Below are 22,111 nucleotides of genomic sequence, written 5' to 3' on the forward strand. Positions count from 1 at the left end.
GTTACACGGCCATAAACTGGCGTACTGGACACAGGTGGGGTATGGCATGGTAGGGGTCAGGGCAGTCGAAGGGACGGGCCAGGCCGTGGGGCACGCAAGGCCCCAGTGCGGCCAGGGCATTGAGGCAAAGCACGCATATTTAATTAGCTCCATGCACCACTGTCGTTTTGGAGGGTGGACAGGCTGGTGCCCAGAGGGGCTGCTGGGTATGGGCGATGTGGATAAGTTTAGTGACCGCACTCGAACTGTGCCACAGTGAGCACCGGCTCCACAGGGAATACTTCCTTTCAGCTTTGATTCGCAATTAGAAAAGGTGAATCGAAGCCAAAGGATAATTGAAAAGTGTAAACACAGACAGGAGCAGGATAAAAAGTAATTGAAATATCAATAAAAGGAATTATACTCGACTAAACTTCACTGTACCATTCTTCTGCTGAGCCACATGAAATGTAATATGAGCTGTAAGAACCCGCCGCCGCCCCACCAGCACCCATTTTATATGCGTGTCCATGTTCATGTTGTCCCGCTGCTGATTTTGCTGTGGCCCCTGCCTCTGGCTCTGGCCCTCTGCTGCCTTCCTATGTTCTTACTTATGTTCTTGCCCCTTGAAGTTGCTACTTGCCACCCCCTTCCTGTGCTGCGGGTAGTTGTAGTGGCTGTGTGATTAATTCGCGCAAAGAGTTGTGCGCTTCCGTTTCCGGTTGCTGTTGTTGCCTGATGCCAGAGCGCGCGCTTTTATGCTTCACATTTCACAGGAGGCTGATTTGTGCTCAGCCCTCCTCCCCCTTTACTGCTCCTGCTCGCTCATTGCCCCTTGTGCTGTGGGCGCGGCTGTGGGCGGAGCGCAATATTAATTGTTTGGTGCCCAACGAGGCTTAAAAACACATGCTCATGTAAGCCACGTCCGTTACAGGAGCCCAGACATCCCGACATCCCAGTACCTAAACCACACGCCTTCTGTTTCATGTTTCTGCTGGGAAAAATCTGATTCCAGAGAAGAAGAAGGAAGGGTTCGAGCTTGGGCCTGGGCCTGGGCTTAGAGGAGAACCACTACTGGATATCCCCGCAACATTTGACGCTTTTGCTTTTGCTTTGCCCCAAACATTTAAGATAAGAGCGCCACAATGGGTTGCGTTTGTGCCCCATTAATATGAAAATCAGACACACTTATCTTAATTAGTTAGTCGCATAGAATGAGTCGGGCCCCCAGTCCAACTGAAAAGTGAACCCTGCCCCAGCCGTCACTCAGGGGACAGGGTTGCCAAGTACACAGAAACGCACAGACACACGCAATGGTAGGAGTCAGTTTTTTTTTCCATTTGGTCTCTCTTTTTTAATAACACGATACACACTATGGACATGGGTGCGTTTTGGATATGAGTATGAGCCACACTGTGGCATGTGGCAGCTTATACAAATTATGGCACTTAACATGTAACAGTTAATTTTGTAGCACAAGCGCCGCCTCTAGTTTGGGCTCTCCTCTCCTACTCCCTCTCTCCTTCTCCTGCTCTTTTTTCTCAGATACTCTCGCCGGTGGGGGGTCCCCGAAGGCACATTTAGCAGTGGAGCTAATTTCCGTTAAGTATGCCTCATATGGAGCACCACCAAAGGGCTGGAGGGGGATGCAAGGATTAGGCAAATATAATCGTAAAGGGAAACCACTGGGAGATGGAGTTTGGAACACCCTGGCACAGACTTGGAATGATTATACGTGCACGCCCAGCGGGATGTGCTGGATACAATGCTGGAAAACTCATTAAAAATCTTTTATAATATGACTGGAAAACATTCATTTCATTGCCTTACTGGATCTGCAGAAGTTTTAGAATCAAAACTCGAGCCATCAGTCCTCCCTGGCACGACTGATACCTTTCCGGTGCTGACTCTTTGGCATTGCAAGATAGAAAACGATGGATTTGTCGTGACAAACCTGAAGCCCCTTTGCTTCAAGGAGTTTCAAAGAAGGTTTGAAATTTGATCAATTTTTACAAGCTAAAAGCTACAATTTGACTGACTTACTGCAGCATTTATATTTACTATTAAATGTGTCCCTTTCTGCTTTTGGCAAAAAAAATAACATTACCCCGTCAGGCATTATAGAGGATAAAAATATAAAAAAACCAACGAATTGTTATATGAGCTGCCTTTTGTGGTATTTAGTTTTTGTATAATATTCCCACTAGCATTGTTTTCCCGTGGCAGTGCAAAAAACCCTAAAACAAAATGCCAACAAATACCCGCATCTACGTGCAGAATCGCTTGATATGGCCGCTCGGCATGGAGTGGTTGCTCCTCGTCATTTATCAAAGTCAGCGTTTTGTAGGATCCAAACTCCATGTGCCATAACCCACAGAGGGTCCCCCAATTGAAAAGGTCTCACGCAGATGTACAGAATTCAATGCGTTGTAATGTTTTTGTGCCCTATCCCTACGTATTTCCTATTTTGTTTTAGGACTTTCACTTGGACAGAGAGAGATTCCCATAGAATTTGTTTCGCTCCCCCCCAAAGTTTTAATAAACAACAATAAAATAGTGTGCATAAATACAATGCAAATAAATGTAAACAGACACATTTCGGGAGGCGCACATCCGCATTAGTGTATGCCTTTGCACCCCGCCCCCATTCGATTGTGTGCTTCAAAATGCATTCTCTACTTGCTCTCTTTTTGGTCAACAAAACAAAATATGGATACGGGCTGGCAAAATATTACACGGCAGAATGGGAGAGTGGGAGAGAGCGAGAGAGGGCCAGCAAAAATATGAAATACTTTTATTTATTTTATGTGGCATTTGCATCTGTATCTGTTTCTGCACATGTATTTGTAGCTGTTTCTATATCTGCATCTGAATATGGATCTGCATCTGTGTCACACAAAGAGAAAAATAAAAACAAAAGCAAAAAAACGACAGGAAAATACAGTATTTAAAAAGCGATTTTATATTGTTGATATTTCTGCATGTGTGTGTGTGTATGGATCGGAATTATTGATTGGTTCTATGGAACAAGGGCTGTGTGGCACTCCACTCCTTTAGTTAATATTCAGACCTAGCCTGTCCTGACCGATGCCCCTGCAGCTCTCAGAGTTACATCACTTTTGCATTTGCAGCCGAGAAAATGGCATCATGTAATTGCAATTGAAATGAAGTAAGCGTAAATTTTGCCTTAAAAAAATAATAGCCAGGCCAGGGACAGGAAAGTGACTGCCACGAGGCAGCCAACCCACCTCTCTCTGACCAGCAAAATGTTTGTTTCCTTTCAAATCAGTGCCCGGACCTTCCTTCTGCAGACTGGGCCTTCCGTCTTGGACTTTTTCAAGCGTCTGGCCTGGGCCTTCAGCTTGGCCTTCGTTTTCTTCGCCTTTCCACTCGGCTTTCCTACCAGAGAAAATAAATGAAAATCACTTGAAAATACTAACGAGCTGTTACGCTTGCCAAGAAAAATATAATCAGCAGCATCATGTCTGCAGGTGCACTTAAAAGGCGTTCACTTTTATGCACCCAGCCCCAGCCCCAGCCTCCACTCCACTGCCACGCCCCAAAAAAGGAGAGCAATCCAATCCGAACAATGGATCCAACAAAAACACAAAGTTTTTTAAACAATTAAAACTAACCTTTTTTTAGTTTTGGTCTTGGGGAAAAGGTAAAGGCAATGTCCAGCTCCAGAGACAATGGAAAATGGAAAAGTCTAAGGCTGGAGCGCTGCAGTTCGATGAGAAAATGCCAAAAAAAAATGCAGTCCAGCTTCTCTCAGCCTACAAAAAAGTGCGGCAAGTGGGAACAATTTTTGTTATCTAACTCGTGCACTGGGAGAAAAATGCCATAGAAATAAACACACAAATAAATATTTATTTTACTTAAATTTTCAGATTTCAGATTAAGATTTTTATCAGAAATATATGGAAATCCAATATTTGTCTGTAAGGTAACTTAAAGTGTATTTTTTCGCTGCGTGTAGGAATTAGCAACCAAATCGATCGACTATGGGGAGACTCATTGTAATTCTTCTGGGAGTAGTTCCAGCCTTCAGCCCTTGATGGTCTTGCAGTGTTCTAGCAGCCAGCTGCTGTCCGCCTGCACTGAGTGTGCTCCAAAGCGGTTGAACCACTTCCGAAAAAAAAGTACTTCACTCGTTTCAGAGACGCTGATGAAGCTGGACAACCTGGAGCCCGCGACTTCACTCCGCTCAAAATCGCGGACAAGACCTGGAGCACTCGACTTCACTCCAATGCACTCCAGAGGCGACGCTGATGGAGCTACATAAATGGGATGCAGGCTGTTTATTTGTGTTTGTGAAGGCCACAACGAAAGGCGAAGCGAAGCGGAGATCGTGATCATGGCGAAACCATAATGAAGCTGCAGCCAGATGGAGGCGCGTGCCAGGCACAATCTAATTCCTTGTACTGGTTGTTGTCATGGAAAATGACTTTGAACTTTATTGTTTTCCTGCCAGTGCCAGTGCCAGTGCCAAGTGCTTATGGTCTAGCCGGTTTCTGTTGCGATTTGGGTATAACATTTTCCTGTTGGATTTTGTGCGATTTGAATTGATCGCGTAACTTAATTCATAAATGCAGAAAAAAGAGAGAGAGGCAGAGAGCGAGAGAAATGGCAGGTCAACAAATGGCAGACACTCACTTTTTGGCCAGCACCAGCGACCGTCCGCCGTCTATCAACCGCTGAAGCTGCAGCTGAACCCAAAGCTGGAGTTGGAGCTGGAGCTGGAGCTGCTGCTTGTGTAATGGGAAAACACTGGCCTGGCCGTTTGTCCTACTCCGAGGCCATATAAAAACGCGCCACCCGACCAAACGGAGCCACATTGCCAGCGCTGCCGTCGAGCAGTCATCAAGGTTGCATTCCCAGCAAAAGGTTCCAGAGCCCAGAGAAATGGCGAACGTTAATTTGGTGAGTGGAATGGATTGGAAGCGAGAATATTTAAAAGGCATTCTCAAGTGTTTTGCATATTAAATCGTTTTTTATTACGCATACCCAAACAGCAGATGCCGCTCATTGCAGCCGCCACGACCATATTGACGATTGTCGGTGCAACGACCATGGCCAGGAATCCGCCACCATCCGCCATGGGTGGCAGCTATGGGAACAATGTGGCATCGTTGTACGACAACCGATGGCTGCCCATGAAGCAGCACCAGTCGCGGCAGCATCATGGAAATCATCAGAGCTACGGCACAGGGGAGCGTCGCATCCAACATGGAGGGTCGTCGTCTGGCCTTTCTGCAGTGCTTAATGGACTCACCAGTCTATCGGGCCTGGGTCACATTAGCAACGGTTACGGCTCAGTGGCGCCCACCCACACGGAGGCCCTGGCACTTGGGTCGTCCAAGCAGGAGATACCGATTTACGAGGAACACAATGAGGAAGCCGCCGTGGCGGCTGTGGCAGCAACGGCCAATGACTATGGCAGCAGTCTGGAAAACAATCAGCAGCAGCATCAGTCTCCCGCTTACAATTATCCTTCTGCATCGCACAATGGCGGATTCCTGCCCGCGTACGGTTACGGTTTCGGCGGCACAGAGCAGGGCTATGGATCATGGGCATTATCAGCGCCTGAGGAACAGCAGCACCAGCAGCAGCAGCATGAACAGCAGCCGTATGCCTACGAGAAAATCTCAATGGGCAACTTCCTTCCACATTATGAGCAGAATTCTGGCTATGATGAGCCGCAGCAGCAGCAGGAGCAGCTCTACCAGCAGCTGAAGCAGCAACAGCAGCAGCAGGAGCAGCAGCACTCCTCCTACTATAGTCCCCACGGACAGACATCCGCCTCTGGCTCGGCATCGTCTGCATCGAGCGGATCTGGCGATGACTATGAAGAGCATCAAGGAGATGGCCAGGAGCAGAGCTCCAACTACTTGTCCGAGTCGTCAAGTGGTCATAGCGGCCAGGGGGGCCAGGGGGGCGGCCACTCGCATCACACCCATCACGTGGATATCATCAACTATGTGCCGGTGAAGCATGTGAAGAAGCAGCACGTCCCGGTGGAGAAGCCCGTCAAGATACCCATTTCCCATGCGGTCATCATACCCGTACGCAAGCCCGTGCCCATCCACATACCGATCACCAAAACAATTCAGGTGCCCTACGAGAAGGAGCTGAAGGTGCCCGTGGAGCGTGTGGTGCCGGTGCCCGTGGAGAAGCACATACCCATACCCGTGGAGAAGCATGTGCCCTACGAGGTGATTAAGTACGTTCCCATCAAGGTGCCCAAGCCCTTTCCCGTTAAGGTGCCCGTCTTCAAGACAGTCCTGCACAAGGTCAAGAGCTGGTGGTAGGATCTAGTACGTATCCCCATGAATCTCAACTCTCATTTGGATTCAGCGCACAAGTTTACTTTGTTATAATTATAAGCACATTATGCACCCCCACTCCCGCGTTCCTCGTCAACCAAAGCGAACATCGTAATGCAATTTTCAGCACTGCGCAGCGCAGCGCGGCACAGCATTTCGTTTTTCCATTTTCAATGCCGTTTTGAGTTTTAAAATTCATTTAATCCTCGTGATGTACAACAATTTTGTGACTCATTTAACATTACAACAATTTGCATTCAAATACAAACACGAACGGAAACACACACGAAAGCCGTTGCAACAGAGTTGGGGGTTAACTTTTTTTTTTTTTTAATAAGAATACCCTGTGGAACAGAGGGTATGTTGATGGTGATTCATAAGTTTTCAATGAACGGTTAACATGGGGTTTAAGGAGAAATTAATGTGCAAAGTCTGCAAATGCAAATAGCGAATGCATTTTTGACAAAGCGAAAACCAAGCGCATGCGATCTCGCTTATCTCCCACTGAACCGAACACCTTTCTTCTCCCTGCGCTATCGTGTTTTCGGTTGTGCACGATTAAACATGTCTGTCTCATAACAAAAACAACAATAAGCGACACATTTCGTTGATGCGTGAGAGGGAGAGAGAGAAAAAGCTCTGTTACCTCTGCAGAGCAGAGCTGAGCTTATCTCGCGAGCAAAAGCTCACATGTGTGCAGACACACAAACGTAGATATTTATATGTGTGGAGATGTGTACGCAGAAGCCACTTCTGTGATCGAAAACAGTTTCTGCAATAAGGAGACAGAAAGAAGTGCCGTTACTTGAGCCCAATGCTTTAAGTTTTGTTTTAATTTTAGAAACTCTGAAAAATCTTTCTACGATCCCTTCCAAGTTATGCAACTATTTCTGAATGACTACAGAACTTTGTATTCAACAAGATTTCCCAGTACCGGGTATCTTATAGCCGAAATGCCCGCCATAATGCTCATACTTGTTTAGCAGTGATTTTACGCTGCATTTATCATGGACATAAACCGCCAGCTACGACTCCAACTCCTACTCCAACTCCTACTCCAACTCCAGAGCCCTGCCATTCCCGCTTTTCCATGCTCATTTATTTAATTTCACTTTAAGCGCACGCAACACAATGAAATTTGTGTTAAATGAAATGAAATTCATCTTCACAAAAGGCTCGCTCGTTCTCTCTCTCCCAGGCTCTGCCAAATGCCATTTCCAGACCATTACATCGACAGCTCGGACTCTTTATGTATGTAGGGGCAAAGTACAGTACCGTAGCGTACCGGGGCAACCCTTGCACTCCAGGGTTTCCCGGGTCTAATTAAATTAAGTGCACACCTTTGTTGTTCCGCTACGCGCTGGCATGTCGCCGCTTTTTGCAGTTCTGCTTTGATTTCCCGTTGCCAGATGGGACGCTTTGCCACGCTTTGTTTTTCTTGGCCGGGCATCCAAACTGAGTCTTGGTCCAGTTCTGGAAGAGCAAACTACAATCGGGTAGCTTGCATTGAGGAAGCAGAAGTCTTTAATTAAAAACTAAATATTAAACCAAACAAAATCTAGCAACATTTGATCGCAAAACTGCTGTTCAGTTCTACTTAAAGTTGAAGCAATCTTTACACCTGGAACACTAACCAAAGCCAATTCAGGCCAGAAACATTTGTGGCAGTGCGAAGAAAACAGCAACAGTGACATATCGCACACAGTAGGATATTTGCTTGCCAGCAATCCTTCTTTCCCGCTGCACCTCTGCCACGCACAGCCTCTTCTCTACTCTGCAGCCCACCTCTCCCTTACATACATCTAACTGTTGGCTCGTCCTTTGTCCCTGTGTGGCACGACACTGTTTGCAGTTTGGAGCCAGCGGATGTGGTCCTTTTGGCGTTCGCCTGTCAGTCACGCGGCTGTCTGTGGCTCCTCCGCTTGGAGCTGCTGCCCTGCTGCCACTTTCGAGTTGCCGCGCTACTCTTGCTCCATTTACTGTGTATTTTTGATGTCTAAATTGCATTTTATTATGTCGCTCCTCGCTCGCTTGCTCGCTGAGCGCGGAGAGAGCGCGGCGGAGAAGTTAAACTTCTCTGCGCTTGCCACATATGGCTCCGCAGCAACGTTGTCGTTGCCTCTGTCGTTGGCTGGTGGCTTTGTTGTTGCGGTTGTAAATTTTATTTATCATTTAACATTTTTTACGCTTTTTATGCCGCTCCACCAGTCAGTGAGAGGGGCGTGCCCCACCCAGCGACACACTTTAAGTGACTTTTCAAGTACTTTATTTTGCATACACAAAAAGTATTTGCCTTGTCGCGTCGCACATGTGCTTGCGTGCGTATACGTAATATTGGTGGCAACTCGCTTCACAGTGTACTCGCTTCCGGTTCCCTTTTATTTAATTTTGTTTTCTCCTTTTTTTGGCTGTTGTCCCCGCTGCAAGAGATGTTCTGCAACCGAGGGAAGAAGGCATCAACATCCTTGCCACAGAAACTACTCACAAATAAATGAAAGCCTGCAAAGGGTATCTAAGCCTTCGGCCTTTCCTTCCTTGTGCATATTTTTATACACTCTTTTTTTTATGTAAAATTAAACATTTTAGATATTATTATGATTTTCATGTGCCAACTTTATTAGACTCATTCTCCGCTCTGTTTGTGTCTTGCCGCAATATTATTTTTACTTTGACATAAACATATTCCATTCATTATTTGTATGTTACTTAATGAACTGCAAAGTTGGCGAGTCGGTGGGGAGTCGGTTGGCCTCTCGTACGTGCATGGATGTACAATGGAAATGATTATGTGCGGTGGGTTTTTAGTTTCCGGCAAGTTTGCCTTGTGTTTGGCCGCAAAATTAATTAATTTTAATTTGAGGCTGGCAGACAACAACGCTGACAATGACACACCCAACCGAACATCCCCCAAGAATATAATTATGAGGATACATGTAACTACATACATACGAATGGATTTATGTAAATATGTAGTGTGGCTTTGTTTTGCACCTTTGTGTGTACTTATGTAAGGATTTGCGACAAATATTTGGGAATGACATGCATAAAATCAGGGCGTTGATCATTTATCTAAAAGTATTAGTATTTCAACGCTCATTCCTAACATAAATAGATACACACATGATATGGTTCATTGATCCGCGACAATGTTTATTAACACAATAATAAATAGCGCTCAAATTTGTCAGGGTCATCGAAAAAAAAACTCTATGCAATATTAAGTTGTTTAAAATTTATGGAAAAAAGCCTTAGTATCAGCTGTGATATTTTTAAAATAATTAAAAGGACTGTAATCAATAAAAGCAAATAATGAATTAAAATCTGTCTAGCCCCCCACAAATCCTTCAACCGTTTCCAAAATATGTTGGATTAGAATTTCCAAAGCGGCAATTCTAACATTGCAAATGTTTGCTTTATTAAATAAGCAGCTGATTCCTCATTCCACAGACTCGTACGGAAATGTACAAAAAAATGAAGTTGCTTTTAATAACGGCCCTGCCCTGCCCATGTGTGGCATGTGGCTGTGTGCTGTGTGTGGGTGGGGGGGCTGGGTGTGTGTAGCTGCCACTGTGTTTGCACTTTTATTAAAAAACTTTTGCATAATGAAAGTTTTCGAGCTCTCTCTCTCCAAATTGTAGACGCAATATATTTATAATTCCCGGAAAGTTGTGTCGGTCGGTTCACTTCAGCTATTTATATAAATATTTTTGCAAAAGTTAAGATAAAAATGATTTTTTGAAGTGTTTGTTTGATGCACAACACAACACAACTCTTTGGCCTTTGTGTCCTCTCAAAATAATCCACTCACCCACATTAAACAGATTTCATTTCATTTGAGCAAGTTCTTATTGATTGATCTGCCTTTTGACAGGCGTCTCTCAACAAAAAATATACATATTTCTGTATATTTCTGTATGGTTTGAGGAAGCTCTTCAGCAACAGCAACAACAATGTCTATAGAATGGGAATACGAATTTTTATTGTGGCCACAATGGCTGAGTTGGGGGCTCTGGCAATATTAGGAGGAACACTAAAGAGGCTCTCTCTAAAAGCAATGATACTTTTATCCCCGTCTCACTCCCCGCCTCAAGTCCTTGCCACGTAAGGCGGCCACTCAGCGCGATGGCGGTGGCTCAGTGCCTGATGGCTGATGATGGGCGCACACACACACACACAGACACAAACAGACACACACACATACATTGTCGCTGGTGTATTTGGGTGTGGATTTTCGGGATATGCGCGAGCTACATGTTATGAATTTTTTAGGGTCTTTGCTTAGGAGCACAGACAGGCAGGGGACAAAGGGAGGGAGGAACTCACAGACAGACTGAAGGACAACAATAAAAGCCTGTGGCACGTGTGCAGTATGCCGAGATTATGTCTACGTTTTGCTCAAATGATTTACACATCGTCTGTGTCTGTCTTATCCGCGCGTGGACTGGCTTTCATTCGGCCATCCGCAGTTACCAATTTGCCATTGCTCTACGCGCGTTTTTTAAGAATTCGGAGTCCGGAAATTGCTTACAAAAAGTAGCAGGCCTCAAGGTGATTTTTTGGCCGTAAGGATAAGCCATGATTGGCCATAAAAGATGCTTAATGTTGCCTTGAATCCATGCGGGGTTATCTGTAGATCATCTACAGATGGTAGAATTAATGGACTCAACATGCTAACAACTGCATTCCCACTCGGGAATGATTATTACGAATGCCGCTTGAAATTGTGTAAGAAAGTATTTCCTATATTCCACAACGGATGCATGGGTCAATGGGTGAGCAAAGGGTAGAGACAGTCCAATGTGCAGACAGACATTTGCTTCAGCGGAACGACTGCACGTGGGCGTTGTGCAACGGAAGTGCAATGTATCTGTATCTGTATCTGTATCTGTACCTTATGTACTTGGCTGCCTGTGCACTCTGCAGTTGGCTTTTATGGCACTCGAGGAAGCTTGTGTCTGCGTGCAGCTCGAAAGGTGAATGCTGCTGCCACTCTGAGGCACTCGGGGCGTGGCAAAGGAGCAAACTAATTTATTAAAAACGGATATATGAGGCAGAACTGTATACTATATTTTGGGCGGGAGTTCCAGCTCAGAGCCACAGAGCTCATAATTGTCTGCCTTGGCGCTGGCTGGGAAATAATGTGCTGTCATCATGTCAACGGCTCTCTCTCTCTACCCAAACTTGCCACACAAGTAACAAAAAGAAAGCATATTCGACCAGTTCTTGACCTCGATCAGCTGCAATCACAACTAGGCACAGGTAGGGCATGTCCTTGCCACCAACTGCTAGCTTCGAACCCGTTTCAGAAACAAGAATCAAGTGCAAGTGTACTTTGTTATGGGATTCTTGGCACCGACTCAGTTGCTCCAGGTGTGGAGTAGGCACCGGGTATCTGATGTTCGAGCCACTCGATTGTATCGTTTGCCTTTTGATGCTGTTGATTTGGAACACTTTTGCTCATTATGTGTGTGTGTTTGAACCTGCGATGGCAACGGCAACTGCAGCTCATCCGACTGGACACATTTTTGGATTTGAAATATGATCCGATGAAGCTGAAGCAGGAGCTGGATGCAGTAGCTGGATGCAGAAGCTGGATGCTGGCAATATTTAGTTTCATTTCTCAACTGAATGCTCTGTCGAGTGAAGCTGCCTCTGGGCTTTGGGCTCTGGCACTGCGCACTGCAGAGCATTGTGTCCGATGACATTTAGCCAAAGGTAATCATATCCCTGCAGTTTCTCAGTGCAAAACTGCCAATCAAAGTCTCTCACTCTGTGTGGAATATGTACAGGTATGAAAAATAGTAGAGAGGTTGGAGCTGAGGCTGAGGCTGAGGCTTACCCTCAAAACTGATATTCAAGCACACGTCAGTGGACTTCAATTAGAGACATTTTTGATGAGCACTTGGCCCTCCCTACGGCTTATGGTTAGTTCATTTGGCAGCTGTTGCTGGGCGTGGGGGCGAGGCTTTGAACGACCAAAAGTTGCAACACTTAATTGCCACAGAGAACCTCTGCCGCTGCCCCTGCCCCAGCCACGAGCAGCCAGGGGGCAGGTTGTGAAATATTGATACTTATGCAGGAGGCCAGAGCTCGTTTTGGAGGGTCTCTCAGCTCGTTTTAAGCGCACTTTAATGGCAATTATACGCCCGAGTAGTTGTTTGTGTTACCAAACTTTGGCACAGGAATGAGTGGGGGTAAAAAGCGTCAACAGAAAGGCAAGACAGACAAACAAAACCCCATACACAGACGCAGACACACAGCCACACAGCCACACACACGTGCACGTATCCCAAAGCCCCCAGACGATCCTGGCAGCATAAATCCTTTGGAGTGGATAAAATACTTGCCAACATTTTGCTTGCTGCTGCACGCACAAGATTATTAAAGTTGTGTGTAAATAGTTTATGGTAATCATAAAAGATACAAACACATGCGAGACACAGCAGCATTTTTGCTTTACGAGGGCTCCTCCACGCTTCCACCTTTGGCTGCGTAAAACTTCAGACATGAAATATCACTCATTCGCCACGCTGCTGCCACTAAAATTTTAACTCTTTTTCTATCCAATATACACAGTGTGGCTCCACAGATGCCTGGCTGCCTGCCTGCCAAAAACTGTTGCCTGAAAGTGCTTTTGGCCATTCGGCAATTAAAATAATCAACAACAAAAAAAGGGCGAGCGTCAACTGTTTTCTTGAAGACTCCCTTTGAGTTCACATCAAAAATAACAACTTGCCACCTGAGTCGCAAATTTTTATGCTGCACATAAATTGAACAAAAAAACAAAAATGGCTGCTGCTGCCACAGAAAAGGGTTCGTGTCGGTGTCCATGTCGGTGTCGGTGTCCCTCCGAAATGTTCGGGGCTAAAACTTTTCGTTTCCTGGGCGCTAACTGATGGCTGGCCGGTGCTGTCATTTTTCAAGGGCTTCCCACCCAACCCACACCCACACCCACACGCAGACAGAGATCTGAACCAGTTAATGCTCTCCCAGTTGCCGCTGCTGCTTCTGCACAGCAATTATCAAAGTTTGCGAGGTAAAAGTGCTGATTAATTTTTAATGTTTATCTCTGCTGCTGCTTGTACCTGTCCTCCCCCCACCCGCCGCACAAAAGTGTGGAGTCATTTCCTAAATTATAAAGTCATTTGGCTACCACCAAAAAACGAAGCCGAAACCGAAACCGAAACCCGGCGGTGATTTAAGCGCATTCTGACTTGCCGATTCGGCGGCTGCCGCTTCTCACTTTATCAGAGGCAGAGCTATGGCCAATGGCGAACCAAGTGGCAGCGTTCACTTAGAGAAAAATTAAGTGGTACAAATAAATTGATTTTTATATTCATGGTGAAGTATTTACTGCTATAAATATGTTATATTGAATATCGAATTTATTTATTACATTTTTTCTTTGCGTGTTCTGGCGCTGCTGTAAGGGAGACAGGAGAGAGAGTTTTTGTTTCCCATTCACACGTGTCGAATGCGTGACAAATTAATTGTAAACAGCCGCAGGGTATAGTTCGATTTGTTTCTCGTTCCTTTGTTTCCGGTTTACCGATACACATGTTCCACATACACATTCATAGTAGTGGAACGCAGACCCATTGTTGCTTTAAGGCTATTTTTTTGTGACAGTTTGACAGGGTGAAAACATTGGAAGCGATTCATTATTTGGGGAAAACAGTTGCACGTACAAGGACGGACATATGTACATATGTATGTTGTATATCCCTATTATCTATTACTAACGAAACCGCTCGTGGTCGTGGGGCCACTCGCCGGCTCGCAGTTGCCAGAGTCTCATCAGCAGAGAGTCGTCGCGGTCAGCAATCTGACCGGACGCATGTTCATTGCGTTTTGCGGCTTTCGTTAGTTCGGACTATGCCCGTTCCCATTCCCAGTTGCAGTTGCAGTTGCGGTCCCCTCACCCCAGCCCCGTTCCCAGTGGTCACATGGTCACAAAATTCTTAACGAAGCGGTCAGTGTGTGTCCTGCAATTATGAATTTATGTGCATTTATCGGGCAAAAGTCCGCTCCCACGCAGTCACTGCACATTTGCATGCTACCCGCGAGCCAACGTTCATTGATTCGCACGTACATACGAATATTTAATTTGATTTTTAGCTGGGCTTCCGCTGTTTTGCGGTTTAGTCTGTGCACACTCCATAAATACTAATCATAATCATTTTTGGCAAAAGAACAGGCCTCTAATTATGCTCGTTACAAGTCTAAAATATATTTATTTCTGATCGCATGAACATAATGAGAACATAATTCTTGATGGGTCAGCGTGCAGTTCAGGCAGTTCAACAGTTCCCGAATAATCCATAAGCACATTTGGAGTTGTGTTTAGTTTTCTTAAATTACATTCTAGATTTTCCCGCGAATGTGCTCTGCCCGCCCGACCATCGTTGGGATGCAGCGCAGAATGAAGTGCAATGGCTCCCACGTCAATTAGAGTTAATTTCATTAGCCGGCAATAACTTGCAGCACTTTCCACAAGAAGTTGCCCCGGCACCATCCTCTTGGCCCGGTCTCGTGCAACTTTACTTTTTGGCTAATTCTGGTGCTGTTGAGTTAACGCCTCGCTGAAGTTGAACGTCGCGTTTATTTTGTGCGTCATTGTTGGCTGCCACTGCCCCAGCTCCTGCCCCAGGATCTGCCCCCGCCTCTCCTCTGCTGGCAAAAGTTGTTCTTGTTGCAGTTGCAGTTACATTTGGCAATTAGCCGCTGCATTTTCTTGCACTTTCGCTACTTTTGGCCAGGGGCCTCGGCATCCCATTCCCCCCTCTCTCAATACATATTTATTAGCCGCATTTGTTGGATTTTAGCTCAATTAAAAAGTTTTACTCCGGCTACTTTTCTTCATTTGGGACCTCTCGACTCCGATTTTGGCCACGACTCTCGACTGCCGACTCCCGACGTCAACTTCCATTCGGACTTTCGGATGTCTTGTTTTGCCAGAAGTTTTTTTCTTCGCTTTGCTTTGCTTTTCTTTTCTTTTCGTTCTCTTTTTGTTTTGTCCTGCAGGCACTAATTGCAATTACTTGGGTCTGGTAAAAGTGCAGAGAATTGCTTGAAGAACAATGTTAAGCATTTATTATTGAAGACTTCAGATCGCATATGCATACAAAATGTGCATTTGGCCATTCTATTTCTAGTGTTCGTTCGGCAAACAACTCTTTTTCGAGTTCAACACTTTATTAACATTTGTACCTGGTCAATGCGGACTCATCGTCTGCGACCAACATATTTCGCTGCAGCAATTAAATTAAAAAAAAAATATTAAAAAAATACAATACATGAGTTTTAGGGCATTCTCTTCAACCCAAGAGATGATTGCCAGTGGCGGCACTCCAACCACCCGATGGCACATAGTGGGGACGCTGTTTGTGCACCACCGTCCTTACCACGGGCACTTTGACGGGGTACGGATAGTAGACGGGCGTGGCCACAGCCTTCTCCACTCGGTAGGGCACTCGTCGCTCGACCACAAACGGAATGGGTCGCTCCACGGGCACAGGTTTGATGCGCTCGATGGGTATCTTCACCTCCTGCAGCTGGGGCACGGCCACCGTCTTGGTGACGGGCACCTTGATGGCCACGGGCCTGGGCACGGCAGCTATGACGGTGCGAGGCACCTGCAGCTGCAGCTTCTCTTTGTAGGGCACCAGCTGCTTCTGGTAGTGGGTGATGGGCACCTGGCGTGTGATCTCGATGTGCTTGCCCAGCGGCACCCCGGCCAGGGCCTTGCTGCTCGTCGGCGTGTGGTGCACGCTGGTGGTAATCGGTGGCAGGAAGTAGCCGCCACTCTTTGTTGCTGGCATATCTGCAATGTGCGCGTCGGTGTGGGAGTAGAGCAGCTGCTGATCCTGCTGATCCTGCCGGCTACCCAGTCGCTGGCGCTCCCTCAGCTCGTGCTGTCGCTCTTTCGCTTGCAGTTGCCGTTCTCGTAGGTTCAGCATCTCTTCCCTCTCCTCCTGCTGGCGATGCTGAGCCTCCTGCTGGCGCTTTACAGGAGTCACCAGCGTCTGGCGCTCTTTGATCCTAGAATAGACACCAGACTCATTGTCCTCCCGCGCCTCCTGCAGCTCCCCAGTTAGAGCCTCCCTTTCCGGGCGATAATTGGAAATTTGTTCGAAATGGTAATGGCTGTAGGGGGGCGTGGCGGCATGTTGCGAGGCGGCGAGTGGCACCTGCGGCTGTTGCTGTTGCTGAGGCAAAGGCTGATATCCATAGCTTTGATAGGCAGCGCCAGGACCAGCACCAGGACCAGGACCAGCGACATTTGCCTCATAATTTCCAGTATTAATGACAAAATCGATATTGTCCCGCTGTCCGTGATGCTCGGCCTGCTCGTGCTCCCCTCCACCGCCATAGAGCGAGTGCAGCGGCACTTTGCTGTCGTAGTGGGAGGAGAAGGGCACAAATCCATTTGCCGTGCTGCCCAGCGATGGCCAGAGATGGTGTGGGGCATAATTTCCATATGTGGCCCTGGCCAAGTCATCGCTGCCACCAGAAGTGCCATAATAATTTCGTGTATATCCTGCTAATCCTGCCAACGACTCTGACGCTGCCGCTGCCGCGGCCGCGCCTGTGTCATGGTAATTGCTTCTGCCATGTTCCACAGGCAGAACCACTGGCGGCAGCTGGAATGGGAACGGAGCAGCAGCAGCAGCAGCAGCAGCAGCGGGAGAGTGCGGATGCGGATGGGATGGCAGTGGCAAAGAGGCGTCTAGCGCCTCCACTTGGAGGCCGCTGCCGCAGCTCATTGTTATGGATAGCAGGAGCCACATTAATGCATAGATCGTTAATGAACTGTTGGCATGTTGGCCCAACCAACCGCTAGGAGGAGCCGCCATGTCCGCGTGTCCTTCGTGTTCCTGTCGTGTCCTCTCGGCGCTAATCCTTGGGGCTTGGACTTTTGGTAGTGCGTGCGCCAGTATGCCGCCCAACTGCTGTGGCTGTTTGTCCGCTTTCAAATGTAAATTTCCCTTGGCCGCGTTTTCGATTTTATAACAGCCGCCACATGGGCCTGCCCTGGTAATCGGATAGCGTGGGCACACATCAAGTTCATTGGCTCCTCTTCCTCCTCCTTGTCCTCTTTCTCCTCCTCCTCCTCCTCTTCGGTTGGATTGTATAACTTTCACTTGTTCCGCGCAGTGTCTTTTACCTTTCAGATGCGTGTGCAGCGATCCGATCTCGATTGTCGGTTCGTTATGAGATTTTTTCACCATGTGGCATAGGGACTGCCACTTCAGCTTCCTTGACTCCCCATGACTCGTTTTACATTTGATTTTACAGCATTTCATCTCTGCATTCGCCTGGCAGCGCCATCAGCCGCATCGTATCACATTTCCCATTTTCCACTCTGTGCGGTCAATGTCGCTCCGCGGCCACTTCGATGAGTGCCGCCTGCTCTCTCCTTATGTGTTTTGCACACCACAACCCGCCTCTGGTGCATGTCTCTGCCAAGTGACACAATCACGGGGGGCCAGCCAAGTCTCTTGTTGCCGCCGCCGCCGCACTTTCTGTTTTCAGTCAATGACATTAGGCAATCGACGTTCTTGCATCATTTAGATCTGCCAGCGACAACGACTAATGTTCTGGCTGCACTAAGAGAAAAGGGGTAGAGTACGCGAAGTACAGCGAAGTGCATTGAAGCAAATTCCAATCGCGACAGCAGAACGCAAAGAAAAGAACGCAGTGGAGCGAATTCAGACGAGAGCGAATTCAGAGGAAAGCTAATTTAGATGAGAGCGAAATGCAGATTGAGAGCGGGAGAGCGGATCGCAAAGCAAGAACAAAGGAGAGCGAATTGAGACGAGAGCGAGCGAGCAGAACGCAAAGCAAGAACAAAGGAGAGCGATTTGAGACGAGAGCGCAAAGCAGATCGTCGAGAGAGACGCCGAGGGAGAGTTTCAAGCCAGTCTACGCCGTAAAAAGTTGTAATGAGAGACCATTTCTTTTATCATTCACTTTGTATTTAATCACAATAATTAATAAGCTGTTCTCTGTGTGTATTTAATTCTGCTTGCGAAATCAAATATATTTTTTAACCAGCTGCAGCAGGAGCAGCAGCCACAAGCGAGAGAGCTTGATAGAATTTAAACAGGTAAAGCAAATGGAGATACTTATAGTACGCGCAGCGCCTTTGGATCATTCATCATTCTGGGTTTGAATTTAAGTTGGAGAATAAGTTTTCGCCGCCACCCCAACTACTTGCCGCACTCTTTTCGGCACAAAGTATTTGCACAATTGCTGGCTCTCGAGAGCTGCTGCTGCTGCGCCCCCGAAATGACAGCGCCAAAGTACACGTAAAGTGTATTTTCACATTGAATGAGGTTAAGCTTCGTTAAATTTTGCGCAGCTTTTCCCCACAGTCCCCCACCAACGAACCAAGCAACCAACCAGCCAGCCACACTCCATGCCACCCTGTCTGTGTATATGTGTGTGGGTGTGTGTGGGTGAGTTACTTGTTGGATGCATTTTTTTTGCGTTTCTTTTTCATTACTTGAAATGCTTTCACGTCTTGTGAAGCATATTTTAGCCAAGTTCCATAGAAAGAGAAGGCTGGCAGCCAGGGGCACAGGAGAGGGTTGGGGCTGCCTGGTCAAAATGGTGGCTTAGAGTGGGTAAAAAATCAACGAAAAGCTGCCAAAGTTAAATGCTCTTTTCCTACACACACAAACACTTATTAAAGTTGAAGTTGCTTTCCATCATAAAGTTAACAGGAACGAGGAGAGCCGAACCCCGTTGGATGCCTGTGACACTGAAACTTCATTAAGTCACGTTAAAACGTTCAAATGAGGCTAGAGCCCCACCCCACAGGCAGCGGGTGGGCCAAGTCCAGCTTGCAAATAGCCAAGAAATTCCAGCCATGGGCCCTTTGTCTGGGCCCTCCCAGGCACATCAGCTCTCCAAGAGGTGGGGCAGAGTGGGGAGCCCGGGCAGCGTTGCATGCGAATTTAATCAAGTCATGCAATAGAATTTTGCCCCCTCTTCGATGCTGCCTCTGTCACACAAACTTGGCCTTGGATTTTAGGGGCGGCAACCTGTCCTCTACTTCTACTTCAGGGGACAATCCTACTGCCTAGCATTTGTGCAGCTTCTTGTTGCTTTCTTTGCTTTTTTGGGGTTTTCAATGTTTGCCTTAAACAATTTGTGGTCTTGGCAGTGGGGAGGACATTTTTTTAGGCAGTCTTTAATAGTTATTTTTGCTTGTTTAGCGAATTCTTTGGAGTATTTTGTATTTATATGTTAAAATAAAAGAAAATGAAACAATAATATTTTTAATCATAAAAGTAAAACCAATATTTTCGAGTTTTCTCTCTAATTTTCAACTCATAACAAAACTACAGCACTCCGGTTGGGATGTCCAAGAAACGCGACCAAAGAAAGGAGCAGGTCCAGTATTTTCATTACCTTCTTCGGCCCGAGAGTAGATTCCTTTGCCGACGGCAGACCGCAATCAAAATTCCAGGCCGCGGCTCTTAATTGGTCTTTCTTCACGGTAAAGGAACTGCCGGCGCCGTTTTCTACTTTTCTGCTTTTCTTTTGGCCGTCGCTCCTTCCTTCGTTTTTCATTCATTTGATTTTCTTTTGGGTTTTTGCTTTTGCTTTTGTTTTGCAGACCGAACACCCCGCACAGCCCCGCGACCCATACAAATGCAAATTTCAATTACGCGTATTGCGGGGCCAAATTGAAATGCCTTGGAAAATATTTTCATGCCCTCCTCCACTCATAAGAAATGCACCATGGGAGCGGGAGTACGCCTGCCCCACTCTCTTGATCAACAATCGCGTGCATTTCATTTGCATTTGGAATGCGGGCGGCAACTTTGGTCGTACTTGAAATTTATTTGCTAATTTTGTAACATGTGTCCTCCTCCTGCTGCCGCTGCCGCTGCTGCTGCTGCTGCTGTTGTTTTTGCTGGGACGGTGACGGGGGGATTGGTGGGGTAAGTCGAAAAGTTTTTCACTCCCAATTTGAATGGTAAATGGATGGATAGTTGGGGCGAAATCCATTTGGTTTCTGCGGTTAATGAAATTTTCATTTGCCAAAAGTTTCCTTTACAGCGAAAATGCAAAGATACTCGCACTGTTGACCCTGCCCGCAGTCTGTGGCTTCAAATATTTCATTTAATTGCCATTGAAATATTTAATATTAATTAATGGGCTTTAATTGCGGGAGACTTCTGTGCGCCTCAAACTCATTAAAAACACATCAGACCTGGACACACCACAGCGCACACACACACACACACACACACATCTATGGAGACGACCATCATATTAGGAGTATTAATCTTAATAATTACTGCATATTGCCTGTGCCAAGAAAGAATGCTGTGCCGGGCCGTGCCATGCCGCAAAACAATGCGAAAAGTTGACCAAACAAAAGCCGCAAACTTGGGATGGATCCCGGAATGTCCTGCGCCCCTGACCAGAGGCATTTCATCTGACAACCGCAGAGCCAGAGACCAACTTTTATGCCATTTATTTATCTCCTACTTGTGACGACGACTGACCAAACCCAACGCGACTCACAGGCTCTGGCTTCTTCCACTTAACTTTTCGAATTATTAATGAATTCCGTTGGCCTTGAGTGGGATTTTGCTTGAGGTTACGGGCCCGTGCGCAAATAGAATTTTGCATCAAAGTCAAGTTGAATATTAAATCGATGTGCCGGTGCATATTCATTTATGTTTAGCCAAGTGAATTATGTATTGTATTGTACTTATTGTATTGGTTCTGTATTGGCAACATCCATTCACACATCTCATAAATAAATATGATGTGACGGCAGAAGGAAGTGTATGCTCTGAGGTAAACATCTTTGGATGGCGCTTTTCTTTGTCCTCTCTGTATGTCCTTCACAATGCATTTGCTGCCCACATCTATCAGATTACAGTCCAGTCCATTTCGTAATGCTTCTCTTACAGTGGCGGTAACTCCTTCGGATTGCTCTCACTTGGCAGCAGAGTGGCGACAGGCTCTAATGAAAACTGACACAGGCTCGTCCCATGGACTTACATTTCCAAATGTGTATGTACATGTGTGTGGAATGCTGCTAGTGGAAGCGCTTTTAGTTTCTGGACATTGATGGACTGCATTTGATTAAATTAGTATGCATTTGAGTTTGAAAAGCATCTGCCTAAATGGCTGCCATCGCTCAAATATCAACGCAGAGAGCGAGAGACGTGCAGCCCTTGAAACCCACAACCCAAAAAAGAAAACAAAAAACAAGACCAAAGCAGCCTTGGCGGAGTTTGTCAGTGAATTCAACCAAAAACGAGTGTGTAGAAATGTGTGTACATATGTACATATGTGTGTACATATATGTACATATGTACATACATATTTACATCCATACATATTTGGTGTGGGGTGGCACAGACCGCGCAATGTAATCGCAGTTAAATTGAAAAAGTTTACCCCATTTATTTGATTTTTATTGTGTTTTTTTTTCGGGAGTACACACATATACACAGATAGATATTCCCCCACGCACACACACACACACACACACACAAACGTGCATCGCAGAGAGTGGCCGCAGTTAGTTTCGTGCTCGCTGCGAGAATTTAGTATTTTATTGAGTTGTTTTGATGGTTATTTAATGAAGTGCAATTTCAGTTTTCGCACACTCAACACCACGATTTATTCAAGAACGGTTTCCCGGCCGTGTGCGAATGGAAATGGGCAAAAATGTGTGGGGACTGGTAGCATGCGCGGCATGCGGGATGTGGCTGAGTGATTGCTGGATAAAATTAGGCATGATTTTCAAAATGCATTCTCGATTTGCTTTT

The 22,111-nt window shown here is 46.3% G+C and overlaps 3 protein-coding genes across 3 annotated transcripts in view; 2 read left to right on the forward strand and 1 right to left on the reverse strand.

Annotated features, from left to right (window-relative positions):
- Nucleotides 1-13,360, forward strand: part of LOC117897511 (heat shock protein DDB_G0288861) — a 45,808-nt gene extending 32,448 nt beyond the window's left edge. Inside the window, exon 7 of the mRNA XM_034806414.1 lies at nt 13,243-13,360. Coding sequence (XP_034662305.1) covers nt 13,243-13,345 — 103 coding nt within the window. The 3' untranslated portion in view covers nt 13,346-13,360. The remainder of the gene's footprint in view (nt 1-13,242) is intronic.
- LOC117897520 (RNA polymerase II degradation factor 1) lies at nt 3,994-6,574 on the forward strand. Its single transcript, XM_034806436.1, has 2 exons — nt 3,994-4,902; nt 4,995-6,574. Exons 1-2 carry the CDS (start codon nt 4,885-4,887, stop codon nt 6,288-6,290), a joined length of 1,314 nt encoding a protein of 437 aa, XP_034662327.1. The 5' UTR covers nt 3,994-4,884; the 3' UTR covers nt 6,291-6,574.
- Nucleotides 13,361-15,622: 2,262 nt separating the features above from the next.
- On the reverse strand, nt 15,623-17,071 carry LOC117899113. The gene is made up of 2 exons (XM_034808901.1): nt 17,048-17,071; nt 15,623-16,948 (listed from the first exon to the last, which is right to left on the reverse strand). Exons 1-2 carry the CDS (start codon nt 17,069-17,071, stop codon nt 15,623-15,625), a joined length of 1,350 nt encoding a protein of 449 aa, XP_034664792.1.
- Nucleotides 17,072-22,111: the final 5,040 nt, after the last annotated feature.

The sequence above is a fragment of the Drosophila subobscura genome, chromosome O (genome assembly GCF_008121235.1).
Source record: "Drosophila subobscura isolate 14011-0131.10 chromosome O, UCBerk_Dsub_1.0, whole genome shotgun sequence".
Lineage (NCBI taxonomy): Eukaryota > Metazoa > Arthropoda > Insecta > Diptera > Drosophilidae > Drosophila > Drosophila subobscura.